This window comes from Tamandua tetradactyla, chromosome 2, assembly GCF_023851605.1.
Source record: "Tamandua tetradactyla isolate mTamTet1 chromosome 2, mTamTet1.pri, whole genome shotgun sequence".
NCBI lineage: Eukaryota > Metazoa > Chordata > Mammalia > Pilosa > Myrmecophagidae > Tamandua > Tamandua tetradactyla.
The window spans coordinates 46377500-46390338 of record NC_135328.1 but is presented as its reverse complement, the minus strand read 5'-3'; the positions used below and the strand labels follow the sequence as shown (position 1 = coordinate 46390338).

General features: G+C 50.7%; 1 protein-coding gene across 3 annotated transcripts in view; it reads right to left on the bottom strand.

The window, feature by feature from the left end:
* NEK6 (NIMA related kinase 6) overlaps positions 1–12839 on the bottom strand; it is a 93289-nt gene that overhangs the window by 39858 nt on the left and 40592 nt on the right. For all 3 annotated transcript variants that reach the window (XM_077144457.1, XM_077144439.1, XM_077144449.1), the window contains exon 2: positions 9959–10077. In XM_077144457.1, coding sequence (XP_077000572.1) covers positions 9959–10048 — 90 coding nt within the window. In that variant the 5' untranslated portion in view covers positions 10049–10077. The remainder of the gene's footprint in view (positions 1–9958; positions 10078–12839) is intronic.

Below are 12839 nucleotides of genomic sequence, written 5' to 3'. Positions count from 1 at the left end.
GGGTAAGCTCTTTTGGTAACAGCAATGAACCTACCTCTATACTGAATATTTCCCTAAGAAGAGAAAGGCCTTTATTGAGCGCTTACTGTTTACCAGGCCCCATGCAAGACTTTCCATTTGCCATCTTATTCAGTCCTCAGCATGACCCTGAGACTGGACATTGTCACTATCCCCAACTCAGGAAATTTCTCCAGACCCTGCAGTGAGTAAGAGTGGAGCTGGGATCTGAACCCAGGACTGGGGACTCTGGAGCCTAAGCCCTTTATTCTGTACCCTGGTGGCCTCCTGGGGCAGATTCCTCCTCTACTTGTCAAGACCCCTCCACCAGCAAGGCTTGCCGCTTCCTGCTTCGGCCACGCCTCTTTCAGCTCCCCTCCAAAAGGGGGCCTCTGCCTCGGTCCCCTCTGTGTCCCCCACACCACAACTCTGACCTTCCGGAGCAAGTGCTCGGACAGCGTGTGCTGAAGTGCCACTAGCCAGCCTGCTCACAGCGGCACCGTGGCACGCACCCTCAGAAAAACCCAAGGTGACCTTCTTGGTGCATGGACGAACCACACATAATCATAAAAATGATGTCATATATTAGGCGCCTAGTATATACTAACCGCTTATATAGATTATACAACTTAAATCTCCCAGCAGCCTGGTAAAACAAGGGTGACTAGCCCTTTCTATAGGTAAGGAAACTGAGGCCCACGTCACACAGCTGGTCAGTGGGGGAGCCGGGACTTGAACTCCCTGTGTAGCCTAGAGCCTCAGCTGCATAGCCAGGTGACAAGGGGTGTGGTCCCCCCCGTCTCTGGGCCTCGGTTTCCCCCCTTGTACAGAGAAGGATCTGGATAAAGTGAACTTCAAGGGTCCTTGCTCTGGGAACACTGGGTTTCTTTTCGTTATAGTGGTGGGAGGTTGGCTGGAGTCCCCGCCACTCATCACCCAGCACAGGGGTGTCCACGGCGGGTCCCCAGCCCCCCGGATGATGTGGATGACATCACAGCAGCAGTGGCAGGTCTCCCACTGTACATGTGCACATGCGGTGACCCAGATTTGCATTTCCCATCACAACCCATTTGACCTAATTAAAAGAATGAAGCTTCTGTGGCAGGGGCAGGTGATGCAGGCAGCAGCCCTGCGTGCTGGGGTCGGTCAGCGTCAGGCACTGGCCATAGGCCGGGCAGGCTCTGCCTCTGAGGGTCACTCAAGGGTCACCTGAGCCAGCGGTACCCTGACCCCAATTTAACACAGGGGCTCTGAGCGGAAAGGTTCTTGCCCCCAAAGGCCCAGCCTCTTTGCCCGGCCGCCCCCGAGGCCTGCCGCCCCTCCTGGACAGAGCATGGGAGCCCTTGCAGCCAAGTGACCCTCGGACAGCCGCCCGTAACGTCAGGGTGTTCCTAATACTGGTCTGCAGGACTTCTCTGAGGGTTCCAGGGGATGGTGCTGGTGTAAAGGGTCCGCTGGGCAAATGCTGGGCTGGTGGCCATCGCAGGAATAGTTTCAAAAAGGAAACGCTTCCCAAAGCTCCTAGGACAGCTCGAGCCAGGGTGGCCCCAATCAGTTGTTAACATGACCTACCACACCGATCGCCTTTCAGAAGACCAGTCAACGGATGCCTGCCATCCCCTGCTGCACCTGAGAGACCCTGTGCTGGCTCCCGGGAAAAATGCCCTGGGGCACAGGGCGGCAGAGGGCTAACTGCTGCACGGCTGCGAGGGAAGACGCCCACACTGCGGCCCGGGGACTGGGGTTCAAATCCCAGCTCTGCCCCCTCCTGACTGTGGGCCTTGGGGACACCCCCTGGGCCTCAGCCTCCCCCTATGTGCAGGTGAGATAATAGCAGCTCCCCTTCAGAGGGCTGCCGGGGTGAGTTAAAGCGTGGAGGGGACCTGGCACGCGGGAGAAGTGCTAATTGCCGCTATTATTTTTGTTAATATTGGTCTTTTTGGCATGGGTCCTGCTGCTTCTGTAGGATGGGTGTCAGGCTGCCCCTATTCCCAGGGGGCGGGGGTGAGCCAAGGCAGGGGGTGCCCAGTGCTGGCTCCGCGAACCCGCTCAGGGAGTTCTCAGCTGCTGTGGATATCACCACCAGTGTCTCGCCGCCCCCACGGAGGGCCTGCTGACCCGAGGGGCTGGCAGTAATCTCGGGGTTGTGGTCAAGGAGTGGGGTTCACTTGCACTTGTGGGTAAGGGTCGCAGCCTGTGACTTTCTGGTCACCTGAACAGGCCTCCCAGACTGTCGGCCCAGGGGCTGTGCCGGATGACAGGCTCCCCGGGGTTCCCTCTCTAGGGGTGCCGTGGGCTGCTTTGCAGGGACAGGCCATGGGGGGCCGTTCCTGACCTTCAACCCCTTCCCTGGCAGGTCAAGCCCCTTGGTTCTCCACCCCTTAGGGAGGAGAGATGAAGTCAAGGGGCTGGGAGGAGAGTCGGGGACCCTGAGCCTGGGCACCCCTTCCTCCCTCCCCTGCTGGGGGCAGTGGGCCCAGGGGCTGACGCCTGCCTGAGCCACCCCGGCGGGGGGGTGGGAGGGAGTCTCTAGATCTCAGAAAGAGGAGGAGCCTCTGGGAGCACCAACCTTGCACAGCAAGAGGTGTCTAGCGGAACCCAATCCAAGGAGATGGCTGAGGTCTCTGAGCCCCGTCTATCCCTAATCCCACTCTTGGAGATGCTCAGACCAAGGAGGGGTATACCTGAGGACTTGGGCCACCGCAGGATTTGCCCCTCCCCGCAAAAGATGCCCAGACTCCCTTCTCCAGGCCAGATCCGATTAGGCCACAAACACCCCCCAACTCTCATTAATTTGAGTTTAAAACACTTGAACCACAATAAGCCTCAGTCATCGACAAATCCTCTATTTTTTTTTATTTAACAGGAGCATAAAATTACACGCTAAAAGAATAAAAATGCATTCGCCCAATTAATTTTCTGAAATCCCATTAAAAAATTTAGCCTGACTAAGTCAGACTTCTGACCTGAATTTTAATCATCTTTACACTGGATGGGTCTTTTTTTTCCCCTGATATTTGCAATGCATCACTAATTTTAAGGCAACCGTTTCTATGATTTTACAAAGCACACTTCATCAGAATGACATTTCCTGTAAATGCATTTCACCTTTAAAGACATGTGACACTCTCTGTAGGGACCTTCTAAGGGATTAAGTAAATGTGTATATAGCGATATGTTTGAAGTCCATGTGCACAGAAGAAGGGCATGATTACAGAGGCCACATTGTCAGATTTCTTACAGGGAGGCCGGCTCTATGCAGTGACTCCCGACCTAATGCCAAACCGACGGTAACCTGCACTCTCGAAGGCCTGGTGCTGAGAAGACAACGTGGGGTCACAAGGACTTGGCACCAATCCCAACTCTGCCCCTCCATAAAATGGGCCCACGACATTTACTCAGCTTCCTCCCCTGCAAAATGGAGTGGACAAGACCCACCTCTCTTGAGTTGCATGGAGGGTGAAATGACATAAGCGTTAGACATCTCGCTGCTACTGCAGCTGTTACTACCCCAACCTCTAAGTCTGCACTTTGCTGTCTGGGTCTTTAGCTCGTGAGGACAATGCGTATGACACCCATAGCATGAAAGATGCCCAGCAAAACTTAAAATAATCTAGATGGTAGTGGCTCCCCTAGGACAATTCTCATCAACCAAGCTCAGAGAAAGCTGGGCTTAAACATATGAACAGAGAACCTGGAACTGGCTGGAACTGGCTCTAATGGCTAACAAGCATAGATTTGAAAGGTGAAGGCCATAAAGAGATCTGGCCACAAGTCAAAAGGTAGATGCATCCTCGAGGCATGCCTCTCTTTCATCTCTTCAGGTACCAAGTGTGGTTCCTAGAAGTTTCTGGAACCCTTGCTGCCCAAGCCCAGGCCCACAGCTGCAACCCTGCTTAAGGCTGAGGCATCAGCTCAGCCTGGGTGACTGCAGCTGCCTCCTCTGTGCCTTCCCCATCTCATTCTCAGCTCCTCCTCAGTCACCTTTCTCTTTGGCTACCAGTGAGCTTTCTAAAACCAAAACCTAAGTACTCCTTTGTCAACTTAAAGCACATAACGGGCTTTAGTTACAGAATCAATTCCAGACTGTTTAAGGCAGACAGACTTTTCATAAACACCAGCCATTCTTCCCCCTTATCTAAGCACAAGGATTGAAACATCTAATCCCACTGGCCCTGCACCTCCATATGCTGCGTTTCTTCCTCTTTCTGCAATAGCCTCCTCCCCCGTCCTGCTCTAGACTCCTGCTCATCTGTTAGTCCACCTGTCTACTCCTTTCTAGAGCTCGCCCTGGCTCAGCCCCAAAGCCTGGAGCAGAACAAGCCACCCCATCCTCTGGGGTCCTTCGGCCTCTTGTCCGTCCCTCTATGGCAGTTTCCACCTCTCTGGGACTCTTTCCCTATTTACAGGTGGGGCTCCCCAGGAGAATGCAAGCCCCCAGGGGCAGACACCAGGCACTGGGTTGTCCCCCCACCCCCGCCACTGCAGAAACCAGAGAGATACTTTGCTGAATTTACAACACTGAGCAAACTCTTCTTGAATCTCAAGGATAGTTAATATTTGTTCATTAAATCTTATCCACCTACCACCATTTCTTTGGGAAGATTTCCACAAAGATTTTGGCCTGTGTAGCGCAGACCTCAAATGCGACACTTAACCCCCTCCTCTGTAAAGTTATGCACATTCCACTTTCGAAATAGTGCCCGAATATAACTGAACTTGGCAGGTCCCAGGCAGGTTTGCAAAAACTTTCCAGATGGGAGATACATTAGCTGGGGCTTTCTCAGGCAAGAACACCTTTTTCTTTCATGGAAATTCATGTGGTTCTTAGCGGCTCAGCCAAGCCTTGTGTCTCATTCTGGATGAAAAGGGTCTGCAGCAAACAGATAAAATCATGAAGAATGGGGAGTTTCAAGCTCCTTTTCTCAAAATCATTCATTAGAAACCTGAATAAAAGCAAGTATCTTTCGCTTTCCCAAGTATATCTGAATTTCACGTATGATTCTGTCAGCTTTGGCAAATACATTTTTCATGTGCTGATAGCTCTCGGGGCTGGAAAGGCTTGGGCACAGAAGGTTAACAAAATCCAAGATTTCAGTGCTTGCTAAATTATTCTTTCTACACTGAGGGTACTAGCAAGCTCTGGGGTCTGTGGCTGTGAAACCTAAAAGGAACTTAAAATCCAAGAATAAGATCATTTCCTCAAGACCTGCCACATCAGATACCATGTTGGAGGTTCAAACTACATCATCTCACTTCAAATCTGCTCATGAGGGAGGGACCAGTATTACTCCCATTTTGCAGATGAGGAGACTGAGGGTCTGAGAGGTCATTTGCCCAGTGTCACCTGGCTGGTGAGGCATGGAGTTGGGAACTGAGCTCAGCTCTGATCACTTCAAGGCATTGCTGCTGTCTGTGGAGCCTGGCTCCCTCCTAGAAATGGCTCCGGGGAAACAGTAGTGCCTCCTGCCATAAAAGCAAATGCCTTTGCTGTCCATCGGAGACTCTTCTGTGCCCTGAAACAGGCGAGATTTGGTATTTAAAAACCCAAATGAAAAACCCACAGCTAATATCATCCTCAATGGGGAAAAATTGAAAACTTTCCCCCTAAGATCAGGAACAAGACAAGGATGTCCACTATCACCACTATTATTCAACATTGTGTTGGAAGTTCTAGCCAGAGCAATTAGGCAAGAAAAAGAAATACAAGGCATCAAAATTGGAAAGGAAGAAGTAAAACTATCACTGTTTGCAGATGATATGATACTATATGTAGAAAACCCAGAAAAATCCACAACAAAATTACTAGAGCTAATAAATGAGTACAGCAAAGTAGCAGGCTACAAGATCAACATTCAAAAATCTGTAGCTTTTCTATACACTAGTAATGAACAAGCTGAGGCAGAAATCAAGAAACGAATCCCATTTACAATTGCAACTAAAAGAATAAAATACCTAGGAATAAATTTAACCAAAGAGACAAAAAACCTATATAAAGAAAACTACAAAAAACTGTTAAAAGAAATCACAGAAGACCTAAATAGATGGAAGGGCATACCGTGTTCATGGATTGGAAGACTAAATATAGTTAAGATGTCAATCCTACCTAAATTGATTTACAGATTCAATGCAATACCAATCAAAATCCCAACAACTTATTTTTCAGAAATAGAAAAACCAATAAGCAAATTTATCTGGAAGGGCAGGGTACCCCGAATTGCTAAAAACATCTTGAGGAAAAAAAACGAAGCTGGAGGTCTCGCGCTGCCTGACTTTAAGGCATATTATGAAGCCACAGTGGTCAAAACAGCATGGTATTGGCATAAAGATAGATATATCGACCAATGGAATCGAACAGAGTGCTCAGATATAGACCCTCTCATCTATGGACATTTGATCTTTGATAAGGCAGTCAAGCCAACTCACCTGGGACAGAACAGTCTCTTCAATAAATGGTGCCTAGAGAACTGGATATCCATATGCAAAAGAATGAAAGAAGACCCATCTCTCACACCCTATACAAAAGTTAACTCAAAATGGATCAAAGATCTAAACATTAGGTCTAAGACCATAAAACAGATAGAGGAAAATGTTGGGAGATATCTTATGGATCTCACAACTGGAGGTGGTTTTATGGACCTTAAACCTAAAGCAAGAACACTGAAGAAGGAAATAAATAAATGGGAGCTCCTCAAAATTAAACACTTTTGTGCATCAGAGAACTTCATCAAGAAAGTAGAAAGACAGCCTACACAATGGGAGACAATATTTGGAAATGACATATCAGATAAAGGTCTAGTATCCAGAATTTATAAAGAGATTATTCAACTCAACAACAAAAAGACAGCCAACCCAATTACAAAATGGGAAAAAGACTTAAACAGACACCTACCAGAAGAAGAAATACGGATGGCCAAGAGGCACATGAAGAGATGCTCAATGTCCCTGGCCATTAGAGAAATGCAAATCAAAACCACAATGAGATATCATCTCACACCCACCAGAATGGCCATTATCAACAAAACAGAAAATGACAAGTGCTGGAGAGGATGCGGAGAAAGAGGCACACTTATTCACTGTTGGTGGGAATGTCAAAGGGTGCAACCACTGTGGAAGGCAGTTTGGCGGTTCCTCAAAAAGCTGAATATAGAATTGCCATACGACCCAGCAATACCATTGCTAGGTATCTACTCAAAGGACTTAAGGGCAAAGACACAAACGGACATTTGCACACCAATGTTTATAGCAGCGTTATTTACAATTGCAAAGAGATCAAACAGCCAAAATCTCCATCAACAGAAGAGTGGCTAAACAAACTGTGGTATATACATACGATGGAATATTATGCAGCTTTAAGACAAGATAAACTTATGAACCATGTAATAACATGGATGGACCTAGAGAATATTATGCTGAGTGAATCCAGCCAAAAACTAAAGGACAAATACTGTATGGTCCCACTGTTGTGAACGGACATTCGAGAATAAACTTGAAATAGGTCATTGGTAACAGAGTTCAGCAGGAGTTAGAAACAGGGTAAGACAATGGGTAATTGAAGCTGAAGGGATACAGACTGTGCAACAGGACTAGATACAAAAACTCAAAAATGGACAGCACAATAATACCTAATTGTAAAGTAATCATGTTAAAATACTGAATGAAGCTGCATCTGAGCTATAGGGTTTTTTTTGTTTTTGTTTGCTTGTTGGTTTGTTTGTTGTTGTTGTTTTTTACTATTACTACTACTTTTATTTCTTTTCTTTATATTAACATTTTATATCTTTTTCTGTTGTGTTGCTAGTTCCTCTAAACCGATGCAAATGTACTAAGAAACAATGATCATGCATCTATGTGATGATGTTAAGAATTACTGAGTGCATATGTAGAATGGTATGATTTCTAAATGTTGTGTTAATTTCTTTTTTTTTCTTTCCGTTAATAAAAAAATAAAATTAAAAAAAAAAAAAAAAAAACCCAAATGGTGTTTAAATACCGTTGCTTCATGAGACTGGGGGAGAGAACGTGCCTGACGTGGCCGTTCCTCACCCCACTCTGGAGCAGTCCTAGAGCAAACACTGTTCTGCACCCCGATTATGCAAGCCCAGCCAGGTGCTGGCGGGACTGGGGGGTCTCTGCCCAACAGCTGCTGCCCAGGGGCAGCCTAATACCGAGTCATCGCGGCTAATTACACTTAACTGTATGGCTACCCGCTCCAATATGTGCGATGAGATGCGGCCGACACCACTGCAGCCACATCCCCCCACTTCCTCACCCCAATCGTGAAATAATTAAGGGTCTCTCTCCTCTGCCAAATGAGGCCGTAATTAACCCTAATTGCTCAAAATGCAACTGGCTAATTCTGGGAGATTAATCAAGAGGGATTCAATTGTTAGTGAATGACTTAATATGACAAATTGCTACATTACCCGAGGAGGCCCGGCTGCCCCCAGCCATCAGTGCAATGTCCTGGACGATTCAGGACCAACAGCTTCCACAGACGTCCCACGTTACTGGGATCTGATTCCCCAGATCTCACCTAGGAAGCAGGCCCTGCGTGCCATCCAGGAATGGGATCGGAGAGTACAAACAGCACAGACGCCTACGGGACTGCCACGTGCTCGTGTGCACACACGCACGTGCACAGAGTCCACCAGCCCCTACGATGCCGCTGTGCGAACCAGCACAGGTGCCCCTGGCCCAGACCAGGGAGCATGGCTTGTCACAGTATGGGAGAAGGATTTCAGACCCAAGTGTCTCCTCGGCCAGGCAGTGCATAACCTGTACAATTGTACATGGCGGCCCTACCCAAACAGGTCTAAATACCACTCAACCAACCTCAAGCTTCTAACAGGAACCAAGCAGAAGCCATGACAAGCCCTCACGGCTCAGGAAGGCAGCTGTTTCTGTGTCTCCTCCTGACTTAGGTCTCACAGCCCTGGGCTCAAAACCTAACGCTGGGCAATTACTTTGCATGTATTCCAGGCTCCCTACAGGATCCTACAGGATTTGGCCCTGGCTGATGGCCCCAGCCAACCTCTCTGTCCCCTCCAGTTCTTTGCATGTCACCACCTCCAGGAAGCATCCTTGAACCCCCTAGTTTGGAGCAGGTGCTTTGCTGGGCCCCTGAGCTTCTCTGGCCACCCTGTTTCTTATCTTTCTCTCCCCTGAGGCTGTGCTCCCCGAAAGCAGCCGTGTCCCGGGTGGGTACACTACCCATCTGTGCAGTTCATTAATTTAGCAAGCGCGGAGGGCTCCTCTGTGCCTGGCCTGGGGGAGCGAGCTGGTGCTGGCCCCACTCCAGACGATCCTCCGAGGCAGACCCAGGCACGTGACCGTGGCCGTGACCCGGGTACACACAGGTGTGGTGGCAGCACAGAGGAGACCTTCATCCACAGGGGTGGGGCGGAATGGGGAGGCTCCCCAGAAGTAGCAGCATTTGGGCCGAGAACTGGAGGAGTCAGGGAGGCACTCCAGGCCCAGGGAACAGCGTGAGCAAATGCATGGGGGCCTGGTGGAGGCTCAGAAACCCTGCAGGGATCTTTAGGAAAGCTGAGAAGGCTGCCTGCCTCTCCCTCCTTCTTTGGACTTGACAGCCCCGCTCTAGGCCCTCTGACCAGCGCTGATCCCTCAGAAATAAAGTTGTTGCATTTACAATGAAATCCCCCATGGCAGGACTGGCGTCTAGTATCCCAGCCCAGATTCTGGCACAGAAAAGGTTTCTTTGTTGCTGAATTAAATGGAAAGTTCACTTGATTCAATAGTGAGTTCTCCATCACTAGAAGCATTCAAGTAGATGCTCAGGCTGGAGGCTGCTGAGAGTCATCCTCCTCCAGTGGATGGGAATTAAGACGAAGCAGCCTCAGGGACCTGCATTCCTCAGAGACTCCAAACCCCGAAAAGTCCGCTCCCATATCTACTAGACTTTCCAGAAAAAAGACAGCTGTTCAGGAAAAGGTCTTACCTGTGGGTCAGGAGGGTGCGTGGGCCCGGGGGTGTGGCAGAGGTTGTTCGCGCTCCCTCCGTGTGGCATGGGGCTGGGCTGTCCTGCCATCCTGCATGCCAGCCTCACAAGGGCAGGGGCTGCAACAGAAAATGGGGACTTTCTTATACACAGGCTTGTGAATCAGGCCATTCTCCTCCAACGGCCACAGGAGCAGGGACTTTTCATTTGCCCCACTTTAGAGAAGTGCAAGCCGAGGCGAAAAGCAGTTGAATAACCTGCCCCAGCGCCAAAGTGGCAGGATTAGGACTCATACAGAGGCCTGGTGGCAAAGGTTGTGATTATGCTACCACTTGGCCAGAGGGAGCCCAGCCTCCACCCCAAACCTCACCCAGCTGAGGACTGGTGGATGGTGGGGACAAACCAGGATGACAGTGCCAGAGATACTGCCAGACACAGCCCAGTGGCCGCTGCGACTCCACAGCCACGCTGACCATGCCAAGACCCCAGACCTCCATTTGTGCCCCAACAGCCACCACGACCATCACGGAGAATGCTTAGATGGTGCTGCAGGGAGCGACACTGCACCACCTGCTTTACCCAACGGACACATCCTCCCAACCTCCCTGCATCATCCCGAGTGCGCAGAAGACATTGAGACCAAAACAGGGTAAGCAACCTGCCCAAGATCAAAGGAGTAGATGGATTCCAAGCCTGGCCAGCTGGCTCCAGACGGAGGTCATGTTCTTCATCAGATCACCTAAGAACAGCAGCAGCCAAGGGTGTTGATTAAGCACCTACTGTTTGCCAGGCATAAGCTTTACCCAAAGCATCTGATTCAAAGCTTGCCCTAAGCCCACGAGGTAGGCACTATTACGGCCTAGAAGATGTGAATATGTTAGATGGAATGAAGGTTGCTAATCTGCTGACCTTAAAACAGGGGGATTATCCTGGATAATCCGGGGGGGCGGGGGGAGTCATTGTACCCACAAGGGTCCTGAAATGAGGAAGAGGGAAGCAGAAAAGTGGGTTAAAGTGCTGGAAGGTGAGAAGGACTCACAACCCCGCCAATGGCAGCAACTGTGCCTGATTAAAGCACCCATCAAGTGCCTGGTCCCAAGCTAAACCCCATGGCATCACCCCAGCCTCACTTCCACTCCTGGCCACCTGCTCTGGTGCCAGACACAGCCTCTGCTGACCTGCCTAGCAGAAAAGCGCCTCTGGAGCAGCCTTCTTGCACACACAGAAGACATCATGAGGTCTCAGGGGTGAGCTGGCACCCAGCCAGGCACCATCTTTAATGCAGGGGAAAAGCCAACTCATTCATTCCTCAAGCATTTCTGGATGGCTCTCCATGGGCCAGGGCCAGGCCTGGGCTCCCCACTGGGCTGATGCATGGAAAGTAGCAGGGTGGCGTGGGACCCCGAGGGAAGGCCCCAGGAAACTGGCTACTGCTACTTCTATCAGACCCCACCCCGATGTCCCAAAGACCCCTCTCAATTGAAACAGCCAAAATAGAGTGTCTGCGCCAGGAGAGCCCATGGGAAGTGCTGGGAACTGACGTCCCCCGCCCCAACCCATCCACCCAGAGCAACCCGTATTCAAGTTCAGTTCCCTTGCCTTGGGCCGGGGCCACGAGGGGCACCCCGCACTCCAGAGCTCCCTGCACTCCAGAGCTCCCCAAGGGATTGGGCTGAAGTGGCCTGCTGAGGGGCTTGGCCAGAGAAGGCACCCTTGCTTGGCTTCCTCCCCTTCCTGTTGGGTTTCCCCAGGAGCCTTTCCTTAATCCCTCACCCACAAATCCTCTGGGTCTGCTTCAGGTGGACCCAGCTTAAGTCATCAGCTTTCTCCCTTGACAACTCTGCCTCTTATCTTTAACTCAGCCGTCTGCACCCCTAGCCGTGCCCACCAGCCAGTTCCAAAGTCAGGAGGCTTCCCCAGGTCCAGTGGGTCAGACATCCTGCCACAAGCACCATCTAAGGAGACACGTGTCCCATTAGCACAGCGGTGTTCTGGGCAGAGGGGGTGGGAAAGGAACCCATGCCTGATGGGGTGTGACAGCCGGGGTCCTGGAGAAGTGCACACAGCATCCCGGGCTGCAAATCACTCTTCCCTCATCCCCCACTGTAAAGCTTTTTCTGCCTACAGCGGCTGGTGGTCCAGACCTCCCAGGCTGCAGGGATGTTTATGATGCCCTTTGACATAATCAAAAGGTGCCACCAGCCCCTAAACTCCTGCTGAGCTTGACCCTCGGCCCCCCAAGTTGCACCTTGAAAGCACCCCCAGCCTCCCATGCTGGTGTCCAGCACCTGTTCTTCCTCTGATGGGGTCAGCCCGGCTCCCCCTTGTACACCTTTCACTGGCCATTTATGGGTAAAACCGCTCCCCAGAACACAACATAGATGGCAGGAGGTGAGGCCACAAGGGGGCACTCACCCCAGGGCAGCAGGGGAGCCCCGTGGGCTGAGAGCTCCAGGCCCAGCACCCTGGGAGATGCTACGCTGAACCCTGTGGAACCCAACCATTTTGACCCACAAACAAGGCATTTTATATGGCTCATCTTAATGCATAAGTAGAGAAATAGGTACATCTCTTGTTTTCTCTTTTTTTTTTCTCTCTGTACATCTGTTTCTCCAAAGGAAATCAGACGGAACACATTATCCGGAATGAGGGTCACAGCCCTGCTCGGTCTCGCTGCGGGCCTCTCCCACCTGGCCCACGGCCCCCCCAGCACTGCCCCCGCCGGGCTCTCCTCTGAGGCCACCTTCCTGAATGCAGGTGGGACCACTGTCCCCGAGGTCTCCCCACCCTCTGTGACTGAGCTTCTGCTCTGGAGTGTCCCCCCACCCCGATGCGGTGAGGACAGGTAGGAAGAGCCCCGGGACAAACAGACAAACCTGGA